General features: G+C 37.7%; 2 protein-coding genes across 2 annotated transcripts; one reads left to right on the top strand and one right to left on the bottom strand.

Annotated features, from left to right (window-relative positions):
* Positions 1–1,011: 1,011 nt before the first annotated feature.
* On the top strand, positions 1,012–4,611 carry LOC126724771 (uncharacterized). Its single transcript, XM_050429159.1, has 6 exons — positions 1,012–1,145; positions 1,495–1,640; positions 1,733–2,315; positions 2,606–3,119; positions 3,196–3,277; positions 4,312–4,611. The coding sequence occupies exons 2-6, from the start codon at positions 1,578–1,580 to the stop codon at positions 4,531–4,533; spliced, it is 1,464 nt and encodes a 487-aa protein (XP_050285116.1). The 5' UTR covers positions 1,012–1,145; positions 1,495–1,577; the 3' UTR covers positions 4,534–4,611.
* Positions 4,612–6,703: 2,092 nt separating this feature from the next.
* LOC126724770 (alanine aminotransferase 2) lies at positions 6,704–13,535 on the bottom strand. Its single transcript, XM_050429158.1, has 15 exons — positions 13,166–13,535; positions 12,023–12,073; positions 11,841–11,891; positions 11,271–11,336; positions 11,124–11,185; positions 10,402–10,480; positions 10,186–10,290; positions 9,976–10,086; positions 9,644–9,781; positions 9,442–9,516; positions 9,116–9,236; positions 8,856–9,010; positions 8,285–8,359; positions 7,725–7,928; positions 6,704–7,062 (listed from the first exon to the last, which is right to left on the bottom strand). The coding sequence occupies exons 1-15, from the start codon at positions 13,388–13,390 to the stop codon at positions 6,946–6,948; spliced, it is 1,635 nt and encodes a 544-aa protein (XP_050285115.1). The 5' UTR covers positions 13,391–13,535; the 3' UTR covers positions 6,704–6,945.
* Positions 13,536–20,631: the final 7,096 nt, after the last annotated feature.

Below are 20,631 nucleotides of genomic sequence, written 5' to 3'. Positions count from 1 at the left end.
TCCTCATGCAGAATACGAGTACCATGTTCTCGTTTCTAATATATTTGCTTAATAGTATTTGTATATTAGAGGAAGCTTTTAACAAATATTCTTAATTCTTCTACCATTTTGCTATATTGATGTGCCACAATTTAATTTTGTTAAACTATGTCGTGCATCGTATGGGTTAGCGACTGATTTTAATAAAAACAAGATGTAAATGTCATTATGTCTCTTACGATCATATACCTAAAAAAAAGGAATTGATCGAAGACCATAATATCCTGGGCCATGAATTTCTATTGACTATATGAACCCAGCTAGCATTTAATCCTAGCTTCTTGGGCACTTTCTGCACTCCATGTTCCTGGGCCTGTGCCATTTAATCCTAGACTCCCTACAAAAGCAGAATCCTATAATATGGACATGCATAGTACAGTACTTCCTACCACACTAGAGTCTTATCTTTTTTAAAGGTTAGACAGAAAAGGGCAAGACAAGGAAAACAGAATCCCGTGTTATTTTCACTGTTTTCCCCCTTTAGATTTGGATTTGGAAATGCAACAAAAAACATACTGTAAATGTTCAAGATGGGGTTTTTTAGCTTTGTTCTGAGCATTATAAATATGTGAACAGAATCAGAACTAAGCATGCCCTAAGATTGTGACTTTGAAGTTATTAATTACATGTTACCTTAAGCTCCAAATTGGCAAATTCCCACTCAAGATTTTATTTTATTAATTTACTGTTGTTATTATACTCTGGCTGATACATCCAAACGCATAAAAAAACACAAGAACAGTTGGTATTGGTGTGGCATGGAAGCAAAAAGACAGATAAAAGTCGTGCTTACCTAGAGTGTAACACAATGAGAGCCTGTAAACTGTGTTGTACACGCTAAAAGAGGGGATTAAAGCCAATAAGAAGAGAAGCTTCCCAAAAAGAATAAAAAAGAATGAATTGATTTTTTTTATGAAATTGTATTTTCTCAATCAGGACTCATGAGTACTTTTTTCCTCCTCCCAAAGCCCCCCTCTTCTTTTAATAATGGGGTACTCTTTCGTCCCCTTTCTCATCTACTTCAGAGACTAGGACTATCCCAGGATTTAATCTCACTTTTGTTAGATTCTGAAGAGAGCTACCTGGCTGCCTGAGTGGCTTCCCATGTGAGTCAGTCGATTGCTAAATGATCAATGTTACTACTATGCTAGGATACAATTATTTTCTTTTTTTAGTAGAATGACACAATTATTTTCAAGACTTGTTAACTTGTCTGAATGTATTGAAGTAACCTGATTTTATGTCTCATTTTACAAATGTCATTTTTATTATACATTAACCATAATAAATCACAGAAATGTTATGGATTTTTTTGTTTACTTATTGGTTAGTAATAGTAGTATTTTAGACTACAGTAGCAGTCAATGCTTTTTCCTCGTTCAGCTATACTGTTCAACTGCTTCCTCATCAGTCACTTTTCTCATGACACTTGTGTCTTATATCAAAATGGTGCAGAGTAAACCACTTGCCCAACATACAAGAGACTACACAAGAGATTCCTTAAGCCCCAACTCCCTGATCCCACAAACCTCCATCCCATGGCCATGGATCTCACAAGCCCAAAATACTTTCAAGCTCAATCTATGTTTGCATCAAACGGGGTAAGGGTTTCACATTTATTATAATTTCTCTCGTTTCCATGTTCCATTGTGTTTCAATAGTCATGTTCAACTGTTTTTATGCTCTTTCTCAGGAACCTCCATTAGAGGGCAACACAAGCTTCTATGGGAAAAGCAATGACAACCCATTTGTAGACACCTTCCCTGACCCACTTTGCAAGCTTAATCTCAAAGAGACTTCTGATTTTGTCAAGTCATTTCCAATGGCAAACAACATCACAGAAGGCAGAGGCTTTCTTGAGGTTTCAGCTCAGAGGAAAAGAGATGGAGCGAACTCAGTTACTAGCCAGAGGAGATTAGAGGCTCCTTCAACTCCCGGTAGACCAGTTTTCAGCTTTAGTACTGTTGGGAATCATTCAAGGAAAAGTTTTCCTTCAAAGTGGGATGATGCTGAGAAGTGGCTAATGAGTAGCTCTTGCCATGACTCTCCTGCTCATAATAACATAAAACCATCAGACTCCTCAAAGCTCACCAAGCAGTACTGTGATAACTTTAAGCAACAGGTGGAGATCTTTGCGGAGAAATCAAGGGTCACTGAAGAAAAGGTCTCAAAAGTTGTCTCAAGCTTTCAAGGGTCTGCAGCAGCATCTTTGGACCAACGTAACTCAGTTACAGCTCTCAATGGGACCTCAGCCTCCACGGATGTACTTCTAAAAGGTAAGGATACCCATTTCAACTTTTAAAGGAGCCTTTACCCTTTGGGCTTTACTGCTTAAAAGTTGGGTACTTTTGCTCTACTATTTGATTGATTATATATTCTCTGTTTGGTTCACAACCCAGCGGGTTTCCTTGTTGCATAAAGGTTTATCAAACAATGTAGGAGATTGTTTCAACTTAGCATGTATTTGGTTGCCAGTAAAACTTGAACTAAGTTGTTGAAAATCCAGATTATATATAGGAGATTTTCAAGGTTTGCTATAACGGCCATTTGAAATTTGTTAATGCAGATAAATTCACAGACGACATAGAAGCCATTTTGCCCAACTTTAGATACTCAGAGCCAACCAAAGAGGGGTTCTTATTCAAAAACTCAGCTGGTGCAACTATGAAAGATGCCTGTACAGACGTGGTTCATGAGGTGCATCACAGGGATATTGGGACAGAAATGACTCCCCTAGGAAGTTCTACTACTTCTAGGTGCCCCACACCATTCAAAAGTTCATCACCTGCACGCCATAACACGCCTGCAAATAGGTCAGGACCATTGACCTTGGAGAACTCTAGCAGCAGCACCAATAGCACCATTGACATTTCCCAGCTGCAAGAGTGCCATTTAGCTAAGTTACAACTTGGGAATCAATATGATTCGGTCACGTCAAATTGGAGCTCAAGGGAAGAGGAGGAAGAGCAAGTATCAAAGAGCTTGAGGCATTTTGAGGAAGATAATGGGTGCAGGAAAAGTGTTTCAGACTCCAGAGCTGCTGCATGGGAAGAAGAGGAAAAGACTAAGTGCTGTCTCAGGTAATTGGGTTGTAAAGTTGCAACATTTACTTGTATTATGCGGTATCTTGGTACCAATTTTGATTTTGGGTTACAGGTATCAAAGAGAAGAAGCAAAGATTCAAGCTTGGGTCAACCTACAGAATGCAAAAGCAGAAGCTCAATCAAGAAAGCTCGAGGTACTTTCTCATGCTTTTGTTTATTTGTTCTTTTCCTTTTTCTGTTTTTTAACATGTGACTTACTATTTCAGCAGCTGAAGGTATTGTATCTTTAGCTTATGGCCAACATTATTTTTGAATTGAAAATAGCTTTATAAACATGAAACATACACTTCAATAGTTTTTCTTTACAGTAGTTTTCCATATTCGCTTCTACCATAGGAAAAAAGTTGAACTAGTAACTCAGACTTTTGTGGATAATGTCCATAGATACTATACTCTCCTTCAAGAATTTGACATAGTTGAGGCTGTGGTTTGGTATTTTAGAACCAAATGTGATCTTAGTTTATCAATTCACTCGTGCATTTCTGTCATGTGGCTGAACTATGTTGATTATAGTTGGAAGGCTTTGTTGTCAGACTTATTTTTTACTTTAGTCCTTGAGCCACCCGCTGCTATTGGACACAACTCTACCATTTTCTTGACTAGACCGCCTCTGTTTGAGTGTGTTCCCCAAATTCGATATAGTTTTATATATGTTTCACTCTTAAAGAAATAAGTAGAAAGCTAGGAGTCATCATGTCCACATTTACACTTGTAAGCCCATGTGAACATCTAGCTCTTAGAAATTCGTGGGGAATTAGAATATTACTTGAGCTGGGGTGTGGTATCTTATGCTTGGAGCTTAGTTTTTTGGTCAAGTTTAATATAATAATACAATCAAATATGGCGGCATTGTTCGGTTCTTTATTTTAATAGCTTCTTGTACTTCCAGAATATAAAAAAACAAAGTACGAGTGTTACACATCTGATATCTTTATCAGATTACAGATCAATTAGGAAGCCTTAAATCATACTTTTGGATAAAAAGTGTGGCCCCCCATTGGCACTACCAAACAAAAGTTACCCTCATTTGCTTTGAGATTATGCATGTTTTGACTTTATATATTATGTCTATTTCCTAATTTCTCCTCTATTGTCTGGATTTTACTTTTGAAAGAACTAGAACATTTTCATTTTAGTCATCCAACTTTAGCTTGAAATGATTGTCTAGGTAAAAATACAAAGGATGAAATCAAACTTGGAAGAGAAGTTGATGAAGAGAATGGCAATTGTTCATAGAAAAGCTGAAGAATGGAGAGCGGCAGCACAGCAGCAACACTCTGAGCAAATAGAGAAGGCCAGTGAACAAGCACGGAAGATAATAAGCCGGCATAACTCATATTTTTCTGGCCACAGCTCATGTGGTTGCTTCCCTTGCAATAACCATTATTGACAATGAAATGAAAAAAAGACGACTTTTCCATTGTGCATTTCTAGTCTCTCAATGAAAAGAAGGCTACTATGGATTTCATTTGTTTTCCTTTTTATTTATAGCAGAAGTGAGGTGGGGTAAGTTGAGGCTTGTCATCCTAGGCTAAAGAGTGGAATTTCGCTTTGCTTTCATCCAAGTTCCCTAACAAATAAGTATCAGAACACAACATTTTTCAGAACTACTAAGATGGTTAGATCTGGCTTCTTGTGATTGGTGAATAACAAAATTCATATTAGTAGTAAACTCAAGTGAGGGTGATATTGCTCTAGTCATAACAGACCATGTTAGCTGTAGTAAAAAATGCTACGTCAAAGGCCATGCTTACTCTTTGGCTAAAGAATTAACTGAATCAAATATTCAACTAATATCTCAAAGACCATGCTCTTAAATAATAACTTTCATATCATCCAAATGAGTTCCACACTACTACACCTAGCAATACCTTGCAGGCTTTGCCGACATGATTTGAACACATGGCAGAATTTAAAATTTAGACGTGTGTCTGTATTGTGTCGGCTCCAATGCACTGAAAATAAGCCAAGTCTCAATTTCAATCGGAAGGATTCTGTGAGAAGGTAATTTTTTTTATTTGTATATATATAATGACCCTTGAGTGTTTAAATTTTCTATCCAACCCAAAGTTTAGACCATAAAAATCAATATTTTGTATGTATTTTAGGACATAGGAGTTAGGACCAAACCGAGACTCCCTCAAATTCACATGTGGCTTAACATGTTCGTCAACACTAGCATACAAAGACGAATCTAAATGATGCTGACAGTAAAAGTTACTCTCAAACAAGAGAGAGATCTGATAAAGCTCAGCTCTAAAAGTATAGAATCAGCATGCCAACAGTCACGCCAGACGCATACGCAGAAGACCATAGCTTCACAAATGTTCTAGTCCTTGGTGGTCCATTACATAGCCCAGCTTCTTGCTCATTTATTTGACGATAGTCCTTGAAAGTTGAAAGTTGAAACTCTTTCTTCTTCTTTTTTGTTGGTTGGAGAAGGCAATTAATTGCCCTAGAAAGTAATCATCATAAAACTAAAAACAAAATCAAAACTGGCACCGATGTGTCTAGCTCACCACCACTCATTCATATCAAGTGCAACACAAGCCACACAATCACCTGCGTCTTGGCTTTTAGGGCAACACATGGGGGCAACATAAGAATAAGACAATAGTTCAGTTCTAATAGATGTTCCCCACGTGACCAATGAGACTTTTAAGGTGTTGTGCATGACTAGCTTATTTTGGTAGTTTTTTACTTTTACAGCTTTTATGTACATGTTTTTAAAACATCATATTATATATATATATATATATATATATTTACATACGAGTATAATTTACACAGTTTTTAGCAAATTTTTTTATTAAAAAGTTAAATAAGTTGTTTTCCAACTGACAACGTATTTATTAATCATACATGATCCATGTGCCGACCCCAATAAATCAGTCTCTCTTCCTCTTTTTCCTACTCAAGTACCATGTTTAGAAATAGAAAATTTGTTCCGCACTAGCAAAACTGGCTTTTGTGATAAGAGGATAAAAAGAAATGTTAACAAAATGACAAAAGATTGCGAATTGCTGGCAGAGGTATCTTCCATCTCCTACTCTAATGATTCCGAAAAGAAGATGCATGTACAATCCCACACCGATCACACAGACCAAGGGGTTTTATCTTCCAACCCTCTGCTTGGATGGAGAAAGTATGTTGGGTATATGCATAATCTCTTTCACATTATTGGAGTCTTGCATAGTTGCAAGAAATAATACGTGTACCAAATATATGAAGTTGAGATGAGTGATGATGAAGGGGGTAAATGAAAGAAGAGGAGAAAGGGTAGTCTGAATATACTATAAATATATCTATTTATGTCCTAAAAAAAAGAGGGTGGATATTGGGGGGGCTTCAGTTATCTATTTTTGATACACAACCATGCGCTTTGCAAGCTTGATCCTCGACAATCAATACACTGATCCTCAAGGAAAATGTCCCAAAAAATAGGAGCTCGCAGGTGTGGTCATTGCCCCCGCATCACTTAACCCCCACATTGTGCTATGGCATGGAACCACTTGGGCACGTGCTACTACTAGAACACACAAATACTAGACTCGTAGATGTGATGGGTTATAAGAGCTTCATACCATTAGGCCATCTCCCTGGGTGGTGCTCAAATATGCTACTTTTAATAGCAAAATCAACCAACAAAAAATATTATCCTCCTCAAGAGAGTACTAAAATTAAAAATCCTCTCCCCAAAAAAAAAGGATTAACATGTATGAAAAAACCCGTCCATGTGCATCCAACGAGTACACCTTATTGTGAATTATCTTAAAGGCAATGAATTGCTTTGCAAAATCCCTCAGTCACGGAACTCATCCATGAATAGTTTATGGAAGTCTGTTAGCCTGGAGACAACGGCAGGAATCTTGTCCTCTTGGGGCAGTATTGTACACCTAAAATGCCAGGTGCCGGGAACCTTTCACAAAGCATCATAATACAAACAAAAGCATCAGTCAAAACTCATCAACAAAACCAAATAACAAAAAAAATGCAATACACGAGGGGGTACAGTACATCACACACCAAAGAATATTAAGGAACAGAAAAAAGTGAAATACGTGCCCCAAAACATCTACCATTGATAATCAATAAATCCAGTGAGACAGTTTTTCACAACTGCAAAAAGTAGGCCACATAAAAATGAAGTTTTAATAACAACATATCATCTCTGGCAAGTTGTGAAAATTTGTGTGCTTCTAGCATTGCCATTTGAAAATTACATGAAGGTTTCTCCATATATAAGTCAATTCAATTAGTGGTCAAACGCAAAGCAAGTCTTTTTTTTTTCTTCACTCCTACCTTTTCAAGACTATATCTATCCTCTTTCTCACAATGGTAATTCTAATGATACTTCAATGCTTATGCAAATGCCACTAATAAACACCGTGAAGAAATAGAATCTGAATGATTGGTACGTGGCTGGGGTTCAATTTTCATCACTAATTAGAAGGGAAAAGGCCATTTTTATGTTCATGGCAAGTTGGTTTGCTAACAGAACTGTTAATCCAAACTTCATATAGACTCATCAGCAGTTATGTACACTAACCCAAAATTACGCCAGAATTAAATAACTCTAACCTGTCCGAAACCAGAACCAGGAACAACAACAATTCCAGTTTCATTAAGAAGGCGGCGACAATAGAACGCATCTGGTGCCGAATTTACAGCCTCTGCTGCTTTAATTGCCTTTTGTGGCAGCTCAATACGGGGAAACAGGTACATTGCCCCTTCGGCTTTGTTGCATGATACTCCCTCTAACTTGTTAAGTGCATCTTCTAGTGTCTGTTTAAATAATAAATAAAGTAAGTTAATACAGAGAGCATAGTTAGTCATATCCTCCCCGCAAAAGTGTGTTTTTACAATATGCATTTCTGAAAAAGGTCATATGGAGGAAACATATCATAAATGAAGATGACTGTTGAGAATCTCTGCATACAATACTAGATGAGAAAAAATAGATAGAATTATATCGGATTTTTAATAATTCATATAGGCTACTCTTCTTCTCCTTTCTCAGAACCAAGCACAAATTTCCAGGTGACAATGGATACCACACCACTCTTTGCTACTAAACTTTTTATTCACCATCTAATTTACCTTCACTAATTCATTCCATAGAATAAGTTTTGTTAACTAACCTTTGCACGCCTTGCCAGTGATGATAGAATTCCCTCTTTCTCCCCACAGTATGAGTCGTATGACTCATCACCGACCTGCATAAACCCACATTCAATTTCATTTCTAGCAAATGAATAAGGAACAAGATTAATATCGTATTAGAACATTTAATTAGAAAATCAAAATTTACAGCTGGTGGACTGCAGTAGCAACTCATTTCCACAAGCCCATGCCCTATGGCAACATGATTATGTACTCTTCTAAACCCAACATTGACTACTTCAAAGACCAAAACACCAAGAAAAATTACATATTCAATCATGGTTGAAGCAAATCTAATTCAGAATGCTAGAACTCTCACAACTGATGGTCAAGAGCCAATGCTCTCGAGCTAGAACTTTCTTTCTCTGGTTTAACCTATCCTCAAAATAAGCTTTATTTATTTTTTTTGGAAAGAAGCTATTTCAAGCTTGCTAAACTTAAGACTGTCTATCTTAAACTTAAGACTGTCTATCTTAAACTCATAAGCAGAAAGTAAAGTAGATGAAGAGACAAATGCAACACTAATTTAACGAGGCAAAAAAAATTAACCTTGGGTGGGCTCATGACAAGGCTTGCAAGAATTTGACCCGAGATATTAGAACAAAGATTTACAGATGACACTTTGTATATTTGTTCCCTTACTTCAGGGCTAAATCCAGAGATCTCCATGTAACCTCCTCTTTTTCCACACTCCCCATAGTAGCCTGAAAGCAACAGAAAAGACATGCTTGTTAGATCCCATTTTGATGATTTGCACAAGCTCTTTTCACTTATTATCTAGATCAATTTAATTGATGAATATAACTTACCTTTAGAGACTGACTGAAATGATACTAGGCAGATATCCGCCTCACCGTATCCCATAGACCGAGAAACCTTCTTGAAAGAGTGGAACGTTTTCTCAGGAACGTAAACATTTTCCTGATATACCTGTATAAAGTTCATTGGACATTAGTTGTTACTTTAACATAGCAAATCACATCAGATCTATTTGGCAGGGCTCCAAGCAAGCAAAGGGAGTCAATAAAGAGCAAACAAAACCAAATTTAGTTCCCTACAAGTACTCAAATCTCTGTTTATTACTAGAGTTGCATGATGTTTCTACATCTTAAGTTGCTAAAAAGAATTTACCAACCTCATCTGCCAGTAGCACAAGACCTTCTTTCCTGCAGAATTCCACAATTTCACGCTGGTTCTCCTCACCAAGAACCTGCAGGTACAACAGAAAAATCATATAATGTACAGGACAAAAATAGACACATAGCAATGCATTCTATTTTACGTAAACTAGGTACTTTGCTAGTCAAATCTCTACTTCAAACCTACTAATAGCGCACCTGCCCTGTTGGGTTTCCAGGATTTATAACAACCAAAGCCCTAACTGTGATGCCTTGGGACTTGGCAGCCTCCAATTGCTTCTTAAGCGAAGAGACTTCCAATCCCCATCCTGTTGCTTCATTGAGATAGTAAGGAACCTGAAAAGACCATACTTCAAGATTGAATGAAAATTCAAAAAAGAATAAATCAAATTTCCATTTTCCTACTTCCAAGTTACCAAGTCAGGTCAGTGTTAAATCTATGCTAAGAAAAAAGAAAATAAAGTCTTTTCACTTAGCAGTTGAATACAATCTTGAGCTTCTGAATAAAGTGCTACAAATTAGAAGCTTACCAGTGTGCCACCATGGAGATCAATTGAAGCAGAGTATAAAGGGTACTGAGGAATGGGACAAAGAATTCCATCCTTTTCTGATCTTATCAGTAATTGCATCATCATATGCACCTGGTAAGAGAGAAAACACAATCTGTTACAAATGTATCAACTGGAAATGGAAAATACTTTAAGTTATAGAATCAAAAAGAAAGTGAAGTCAAAATTTACAGCTGGGCTTGCTCCATCTGTCAAGAAGATATCATTTGGATCAGCAGGAAAACCATCACGAGCTTCAATACCAGCAGCAATTGTATCACGTAATCCCTTGATACCCTAATGCACAAAGAAACAAAATAACAATCATATCACATCTCAACATGGACCGTGAATATAGGATTAACTTATTGCCAGAAAATTCTCTAGGGTGGACAGTGTGATCAGTACCTGACTGTGACTATAAGCACCAGTTGCTCTTCCAGGTATTTGATCCAGAATCTGCCAAGCTCGCTCAATGGCATCCGCACTACAAAAAGGTCACAAGGATCTGTAAATCACAGAAATTCATTACCAATGAAAGACTTGAAATCCCCACCACATGAAGATTCCAGCAAGAAAGATATGGATGGGAGAAGACTTCCATATTACCACCAGCAGAGACAACATGGAATACCATTGTCAAAAGTTGAAACAGAATGGATAACAACAACTGGTATTAGAGAAGCTGCTCTAAAATTCAAAACGAAGTGTGGAGAACCAGGTGAAAAACATCTTGAAACAGGGCTTCATTCCAGTCAACTCATACAATGAAACAGAATCAGGTTTCTAAGAGAGGAACTTATTACATGAGGGTTTACTTGCATGGTGTTTAAGGACAACCAAGTAACCAACGATTTTTTACGATGAGTTTCTAAGCTAGCCACAACATTAGTAGCATCAAAAATCTATAATAGTAAGTCAGAGTGTATCATTAGTTTCTTCTTCATTTGCTGTGGACTTGCTCAGAGAAGTTTATAGGCTAGATATAGGACACATTGAATAAATCAAGAAATGGCCATGGTGATAAATCCAATTACAGAACTCAGATATTTATCAAAAGATATAGAAAGCATATACCATCCTAGAATAAGATAAATAAATAGCATATAATAGCTTTAAATTCTCAATACCTGAACAAACCCTGTGTTTCACTTTTGTCCAAAATGGCTGGATGGTCACACAAGGCAAGAACCTAAAAAATGAATGATTTAGACATGTAATTTTAAGTAGTGGTACTAATGCTAATCCTTCCTACCACATAGTTACAGTAGACAAACCTCTCTGAAAAAAGTTATTGGCTGCTGACCAAGAGACTGAGGATTTCCTATGTTGCAGTAAAGTATCTGCATAAGATAAAACAAATACAGAAATCAAGAGGCAAAAATTTATGTGGAGATTGTAGATAAGAGACTGAATCTAGCAGGAAGTGCTTTTTTTTTTTCCCTAATGGAAATCATGCATCTTCTTCATTAATTTTCAAAAAGAATCACAATTTGCTCTCAGAAGGAAATAAAAACCATTTGCTATTCAATTGTCAATATTTTCCCTTCTAGATGTTGATAACAATTTTCAAATAGTATCCTAAATCCCAATGCTAGAGATTTCCAAGTCTTCCAAAGTTCCAAATATATATTATGAATGGTAAACTTTTTTTCTTATATTATAACAGCAATAACTTTAACTGCAATCAATCACTACCTAAAGGAAACCAGAAATAACAAGAATGCAACACATTGAAAAGGTATCACAAAAACGAAAAACAAGCTGACCATAGGCAGGGCAATCTATAGTAAGTGAATAATTAAGAAATGTCCATCCAACTAATATGTTGAAGACGAGAAACACACCTCATCAAAGGGGAGAGAGCCCGGTTTAACCTGCAACTCTTGTTGTAACCTCTGTGAAGAATGACAAACAAAAGCTTCTTAGGAAAGAAATATATATATATATATATATATAACTTATTTTTTGGGGGGGAAAAAAGAAAAGGGTCTACAGTAGTTGTAAGCAATATGGCTAGTCATATCACCTGAGCAAGGGTGACAATCTCACCACGGACAGCATACTCACACTTGAGAACCTGGGAAAAGAAACAATCAGAATGAAAAATCATACCCAACAGTAAACATCTTTTGACAAATAGTACGAGAAAACTTCTTATCTTAGACACTCTTATTGCTTTTCCCTCCCCTCAATTTTCCTTTGAATTTTAGAGAGTTTAACCTGTAGACAGTGATTTGTTTTGGCTTAGATACACTATTAGTCTCTAAAGTTTAGCCCATGAGTGATTTTAGTCCCTAAAATTTAAAGTGATTGCTATTAGTCCTGAGATAACGTGGCCAAACTATAAACTGACATGTCATCGCTCTAAAAGGACTAAAATTGATTATTTCAAGATTCTTAAAGAACTAAAAGAGATCACTTTAAGTTTGTTAAGTACTAAAAGTGATCGCCTCAAACTCTAGGGACTAAAATCACTCATAGGTTATTGTTAGGGACCAACAGTGTATTTTGGGTTAAAATCATCAAATTTCTGGGATAAATAAACTTGTCACAAATCTTCAAGTCAAATTTAAATTAATAAACAAAATTAAAACTTGAGCAACACCGACGAAATTATTTTAGTAATGAATGATAAACATTCCAAGACCCCAAAATATTATATCACTCTTATTTCCTTCTCTTCTAGTCAAATATTAGATAAAGCCTTAAAATTAGAACGCCATTGGTGCGAAAAAATACTGTGTAATCAGGAAAAAAAGAAAGCTAAAACAAATTAAATGATAGTGATGCCCCTGTAGATGAAGACGGTAAAGCAAATAAACCAACAAGACAAGCTGTGCAAAAAGTAAAGCTTTAACAAAACAAAAAAATAAGTTGTCATATCACTATATCAGAATCCATGAAATGAAAGCACAACAATAACAAGGTTGGAATTAAAAGATCAATCATATATACCACACATCCATCAAGGTAAAATTTTGGTAATCCCAGACGCAAAGACACAAAAAAAAAAAAAAAAAAGGTAACTTTAAGACAAACCCAGATGCAGAAACACATAAATTAGAAAACTTTTTAACTATGTAAACAAAAAACAATGAACCCCAGTTGTCTAATACACATGATAAACAAAACCCAATTGAAGAAAAAAAAAAAGTAAAGGCATTATTACCTTGGGGTTAATGTTGTCAAGGGTGACAGGAGGAGCAGAGGGATTTGAAGAAGGAATGGGAGCCATAGAAGAATAAGAAGAGGACAGGAAACGTGACTGTGAAACAGAGGAAAGAGGACCTTTATGTTGATGGTGATGGTGCTGTAGGTGTAGGTGTTGTGTGAGATTCTGAAAAGAACGGTGAAGCAGTTTCCTACAGCTTTTGTCGCTCACGAATTTCCGCATCGTATCGTTCTATATATACCAAAAGGTGAAAGGGTTGAAAGTCGGTTTTGGGTGTGTGTTAATGTGTGTCCCTGCTGGTTTTCGGATGACTTGAATTGTGGTCAAAAATAGATCGCGTGTTTCTCGAGGTTATCTCTGGTTCTTTCCTTTGTTTATTCGAGCCACCTGACCTCACCCTAATGAAACTTTAATTTATTAGCCTTTTTAGGTTCGTACTTTGTGGAATAAAAAGTTAAAAACCAAGAGCGCCCACAGGCACAGTAACTTTGAGCCGCAAGAAAGTCAATCTGGGTAGATAGATCTGAGGATGTCAAAATATTCTAACCAAAATTTCCAGACGGCCTCAAATTTCCTCGTTTATTACTTGACTCTTGCACTGCTGAAAGGCCATAGCTTTTCTCCCGTATGAAGTGGTACTGGATCCATTGTGATCATGACGCATATCCATTTTCAAACACGAGTCCCAGAGAGTCTAGTGCATCATGAGATTGAAACTACTAAGTTTTCTTATTAGGAAAATTTGTACACTCATATTTGTTTTCTTTTCTTTACACGTCAAACTGATCCCATTTTCCAATTGCAACAATCTTTTTCAATTTATAAATACGGTATCTATGATCGTGATGGAGGATCTGTAATGATCTATAATATATAATTTATATAAAATCAAAGTTATTTTTGTATAAAAACTTTTGGTCCCATAAAAAAAAAATTTTGGTTGATTTCGTAATATTATATAATGTATCTACATAAATTCATTTATATATATATATGCTATATTTAGAACCTCAGTTAAAATCTTAGAGTACGTTTGGTATACTAAATGTGGATTATAACAGGAATGGTAATCTTTATTACCATGAATAAAATGTGTTGTAATGGAACAACTAAACCTATTCATTAGTTTAGTTATAAGTTGTAACATTAAAATAAAACTTATGATCTATTTTAGGAAATATCTCATTCTTACAATTAGATTTCCTAAAAAATAATATATTTTAAATTTTAGAGAGATGAGTTATTTTTTGATGATTTTTTATTTCCATAATTGTTAGGTGGACATGGAAAGTTTATTTATTTAGAAATATATTAATGTTTGAAATTATTATATCTACTAAGGAATAGTTATTACAATCTTTTTAGAGAGGAATATTTATTCCTCATTTTAAAGAATTCTTATTCATAAGAAATGACTATTCTTTGTAATAAAAACATAATCAAACTATTGAATAACTAAACCATAGGAATAACTGTTACATTATAGTGCCTATTACAGTCTACTAAACGTGCCATTAGTATATTATATTTGTCTTTAAATGGTAGAATATATAATTATATATATAAATATAATTATAATAAATATCTATTAATAACTACTATAATTGTCATATTTTATATTTAGAAAAATATTAATAAAAAAATCATATATTTGTTAAATGTATGTGTTATTGACTAGTTATTTAAAATTTATAACATTTGTTGGTTCTACGATGATTGTTCTTCTTTATCTATAACTAGAAAAATTTTATTTTATTTTATGTAGATAAATCTCGAAACTTATTTCATTATTAAATAATAAGAGACATTACAAGTTGGTATAACTAAAACGTATTATATTTTACTTTTTCTTCCTTTTATTTTTAGTTATTGGAAAAGGTTTTTCTTCAAACACATTTCGAGGAAAATTCCTACTACTTAACAATTGATTAACGCCATGTTCATTTCGGCGATAATGTTTTTTAGAAAATGAGTCATTTTCCCAGAAAGAAAAAAAAAAAATCTATAAAACTATCATATTTTCCAATGTTTTGTAACAACCTTAAATGAGTTGAAAACTAATCTCCTAACTTCCCTTATTTAGCTTGTTATAAGATAGAATTGTATTCTAACAAAAAATTAGCAGAAAACAATCTCTAAAAAAAAGCTTCACTTTTTCTGTTGACCAAAAATAGTTTTCCTTTAATTCATTTTTTTAGATATTATCAAATACTAGAAAACACGAAAAACTATTGTGGGGCCCAATAATTTGTGGCCCTGGCCCATTTTTACATTGGCCCCAAGGCCCGAGCCGAGGAAGGGTATGGCTAAGGATGGGTAATAAAAGTCCAAACAGTCTTGAGATACAGCCGAGGATGATTCTGTCCTCGGCATATCCGAGGTCCCCCTGGAAGAAAGGGCAAAAACGGTATAGGAACAGTTTGGGAAAAAATCTAAAATATCTATGTCAATAGAGAAGTAGATGCTGGATAGTATAACGACTAAGGACAAAGGGAAAGCTGTCATTACTGCCATTCAATACTCTGCACCTGACAGAGCCATGCTCTTCAGCTTTTACAACCACCCCCAACCACTCTAGGTATGGACTGACAGGACAGGTCTTAAGTCCTAGGAAAGTGAGCTTAATACGTGGACGCTGGTGAGAGGATAAGTGCCCGTATAAAAGGAGAAGAAAGGGTGTGAGAGAAAGGGGGGGGGGGGGGGGGCCAGCCCGTCCTCCCAACCATGGTGTCCTAGAAACAAGGAGAATAAGAAGAGCAAAAAGCACCCCAGACTCCTCGAACGAGGTTCGTTGACCGAAGCCAACCCGAACTACCGTCCAGTAATCAAAGTCCAGCATTTCAAACCCACGCTCTACAAATGATATTGTTTGGGCCCTCTTTACGTACGAGCCCAATATTATCTTGGAGTCGTTACGAATCAAGACCTTACAACTATCTTTACACAAGATTTTCCATCGAAACAAATAGAGCGAAAATCATAAAACCATCCACATGTACTTTAAGTCACATGATCAATTTTGAAAAATAAATAAATAAAATTATGAATATTTGACTGAACATGTTTCAATACATATGTACATGCGAATGAATTATGGATAAATATAACTTGTGCTTTAGGATATTTACTTACAAGACTCTTTTGAAAAAATAGAATAATAATAAAAAAAAAAAAAATCAAGTAGGAAAATACAAGAAGAAAATGTGATTCAATAATAAATTTATTAAAATCTGCTCATCTAATACTTATTCCATCCCACTTTTTTTGTCCTGTTTGAAAAGTCAAATTTTTTAAGAGAACATCATTTATTGTTTTATCTACCTTTTAAAAATGTATAAGTTTCCAAAATTACCTTTAAAAAATTTATCAAAAAATTGAATTAGTAAATTAATAAGGGTATAATAGGAACTGTAAGGACTCAATTTGTAACGACCCCAAAATGGTATTAGGTTCGTACGTTAAGGGCCCAAACAATATAATTTGTAGAGCGTGGGCTGAAAGGCTAGGCCTTGGTCACCGGGCAGTGATTCAAGTAGGAAAATACAAGAAGAAAATGTGATTTAATAATAAATTTATTAAAATCTGCTCATCTAATACTTATTCCATCCCACTTTTTTTGTCCTGTTTGAAAAGTCAAATTTTTTAAGGGAACATCATTTATTGTTTTATCTACCTTTTAAAAATGTATAAGTTTCCAAAATTACCTTTAAAAAATTTATCAAAAAATTGAATTAGTAAATTAATAAGGGTATAATAGGAACTGTAAGGACTCAATTTGTAACGACCCCAAAATGGTATTAGGTTCGTACATTAAGGGCCCAAACAATATAATTTGTAGAGCGTGGGCTGAAAGGCTAGGCCTTGGTCACCAGGCAGTGGTTAGCCATGGTGTTCATGGTGGACGCACAGAGGTGAACTAAGTTTGTCCATGAAGCTTAATGTTCTTATTATTCCTCTTTCTTTTTCGCCCCCCTCTTTTTTGGCGCATAAATCCTTACATTATATAGTCCTTCTCAGTTAATCCTTACCTTTCATCTATCGATCAGGCAGATACCTACTCGAGTGCCTATCCCATCAGTCGCCTCCCCCCACTTTCTATTAGTTGCAATAACCAAAGCCACACTGTTTAGGGGTCTTTTCCTATCAATGTGGCTAGGACGTTTGTTGGCGCATTCAATGCGGAGGTGACGTATTCTCCTTGAACCAATCCCACACTGTACCCCGTACGTGTCCCATTTTACTCCCATTTTCTTCTGGGAGTGCTTTGGAGGCTGCCTTTGATGACATGTCATTATTCCCTTTTAGGCCTTGGGATGCCGAGGACATGGTCATCCTCGGCTGCATTCCTAGGCTATTTGGTATTTTAATACTCGTCCTCGGCAACTACTCTCCTCGGCGCGGGCCTTGGGCCCTAATGGAAAGTGGGCCAAGACCACAAATTCTCTGGCCCCACAATAGCCCCTCAAAATCCTGCTGTCCGGATCCTCGGATGGAGATAAGGATTTTGGTGACATCAGGCCTCTGTCAAAACTTGTCAATCCTTGTCATCTATCAGTTCCAGAGACTCTTCGTCTGCTCGAGACACGTTCTTGGAGCCTTAGAAGGTGAAACGTGTCTTCAATAAATGCGGGCGGCTCTATGCTTCCCACGTTCAACGGCACGATGGTGATCTAACGGTGGAGATTTCCTTACCTTTATGGGCAAGAAAATTCGTGTAGTTACTTTCGATGAAAGGTATAAATAATTTTTGGAACTAATTTGTCTTTTCACTTTTGCACTTAAGAGTTCTAGCGCATATATCCTGGGTTCAGCCAAACTTTCATCCAAATTCAAGTCTATTTCCAGCATAAAAAGCCTATCCGAGGAACCTTTCCTCTTTTCTGTAAGTTCTCTGCCTTCACTAACTCATGCTTTTTCTTTTCTGGGTTTATTTTTCTTTTGTTTCTCTCTTTCTCCCGTCATCCTCTGAGTTTGTTTAGTAGTTCCTAGAGATAGTTAAATTGAAAAAATTGGTTGAGACCGAAGAGGCGATGGAAAAGTTCATCACCGACTATAGGATTCCCCCCAACGTAAGTTTGAGGCACTGCAAGGTGGGGGAGTGGCATCTTCAGAGAAGGACGGGTGGGGTGGTAATTCCCATTCTCGCCTTCGTAGAGGAGGGTATGAGAATCCTAACGGGGCCGGTAATGAGGAGTTACCTTAAGCATTTTCGATTAGCTCCCACCTAGTGCGCTGCCAATATGTTTAGGATTCTGGGTTGTGTGGATGCTTTAAACGAAAAAATAGGGCTAAGACTGACCCATCATGACGTAAATTGGTGCTACAATCTCCAAAATTTGAAGGGAAAATCCTACTACATGAAGACGAGAGACGACAGGGTTCGGCTAATCCAGTGCCTCCCCGACTCCAACAAGGGGTTGAACAAGGACTTTCTTATCGTATCTGGGAATGGCATAATGGCCTTCCCTGCCCAATAGTGGAGGGAGAACCAGGTGAGGTATAGAGAGTAAGAGGGTGTCAATCCTTTGCGCCGTTTTAATTTGGTGTGGTTCGATTACTAACCATGTACATGCCTCTTTTTGTAGATCCAAACGCCTTTCACCGACACTTTCATCTGATTAACCGGGTTGATTTGGAGGCTGTTCTTCAGGCGGCGGTTTTTGTAAATGACGAGGATGGTCAAGTCAGAGCCGCTCACAAAATCTTAGGGTACGATCCCATCTAGAAGTCATTTGCCGACCCAAAGCACATGATCAACGCTAACAATCCTCGGCTTTCGAAAATCACCGTAGTCGAACAAGGGTTTCTGATCTCCGAAGGATCTCCTGTCCTAGAGGGCATCCCATTGGTGGACTCCTCCCCGTCCCATCAGGCAGCGGAGGACGAAGGTGATTTGGGTCTGTCTGAGGAGGGATTTGGGGCATTTGACCAAGCTGACCCATCCGAGGATCCTTCTGGTGATCTGGGTGACTCTGACTTGTCCGAAGCGGAACTGTTGTCAGGGGGAACATCCTCCCGAGCCGAGATAGGTCTTAAGAGAAAGCCCCCGACCAGCTTATTCGACCTCATTGAGGGTCAATCGGGGAAGGGTGCACAGGGAAAACCGCAATCCAGTGCTCTAACTCCCCCGTCTCAGCCCCAACCCGTCCAAACTAAGTCCTCGTCTATTAAGTTGCAGACACAATCTCCCCGCCCTAAACTTCCTACTCCTCCTCAATCAGCTCTGCCTCCTCGATCGGAGCTCGCTGACTCAAAGAGAAAGAGGAGTCCCAAGGGTAAGGAACCCATGGATGGGGGAAAATCTCAATCCTCTCAGGAGATGGACGAAACCCCGCGAGCTCAAAAACAGTTAAAGATTGGGCACCAAAGTAAAGGGAAAGGGATCGAAGCCCAATCCGCGCCGAGTGCTTGGCTTCCTGCCCCAATGCTCCACGGGGAGCCGTTGTTGGAAACGCGTCCATGAGGAACCTTGGAGACGGCGATGGCGGTTATGTGGCCGACGCGTTAGGGAGAACCATGTTGCTTCCTATTGATATGGAAGAGTTGAAGAATATGAGGATGCATGAGGTTTTCCTCAGCGCGAAGAGGTACCTGGGTATGGTAAGGCTCCTAAAATTTATAACTCCATCGATTCTTGCTCCTAGATTCTCGTTCATAATGTGTTTGTTTCAATTGATAGGCTATCCAAGCTACCTATAGGATGGAGGAAGAAGTTAAGGGGCAGAGTAAGACCGTCGAGCTTGAGCGCAGTAAACGAATAGATGCTGTGCGGACCCTCAAAACTTCCAAAATTAACCTCGCAAAGGCCAGGGAGGACTTAAAAGAGGCTACCGGAGCCAGGGATAGTGCCGCGGCGGGTTTGACTGGTGCCCAAGAACAAGCCGAAGAACAGATAAAGCGCCTACTCGCTGCCGAGAAGCAATTGCAGATTGCTAAAGAGCAGATCAGTGATTTAAAGAAGAAACTGATCGAGGCAGACAATGCTAAGGGCATGACGGAATTTGCTAAGGACGAAGCCGTGAGGGCCAAGCAGGAGGCTGAGTTTGCCAGAATTGAGGCCGAAGCTCCTAGGGACAAGGCCGAGGAGGAGGGTTACGAGGCGGGGGTGGCTGAAACCCAGGCCTCCTTTAAAGCTCAAATCCCTGGAGTATGCAGGCTATACTACTCCCAAGTTTGGGAAGAGGCCCTCAAACGAGCTGGGGTGGAAGTTTCATTCGACTTGTGGAAGGCGGAGAGCGTATTTTATCCTCCAGCCATCCGTGAGACCGCCTCCGCCAGCTCCGAGGCTATGAGCGCTCCACAGGAGGCTAAGGCTGCTCAGTCAGAAGCTGCTCAGATCATCGTCACTCCTGGCGAGTCAACTGAAGGAGGAGAGCCTCATGATGCGACAGAAGCACCTGGAGGTCTGAATCCCGAGATGCCTAAAGAGGGTGCTAAGCCTACGGTCAGTGCTCAAATCTCTG

Source organism: Quercus robur, chromosome 5, assembly GCF_932294415.1.
Source record: "Quercus robur chromosome 5, dhQueRobu3.1, whole genome shotgun sequence".
Taxonomy (NCBI): Eukaryota; Viridiplantae; Streptophyta; class Magnoliopsida; order Fagales; family Fagaceae; genus Quercus; species Quercus robur.
This window is presented reverse-complemented; position numbering and strand designations above follow the sequence as displayed.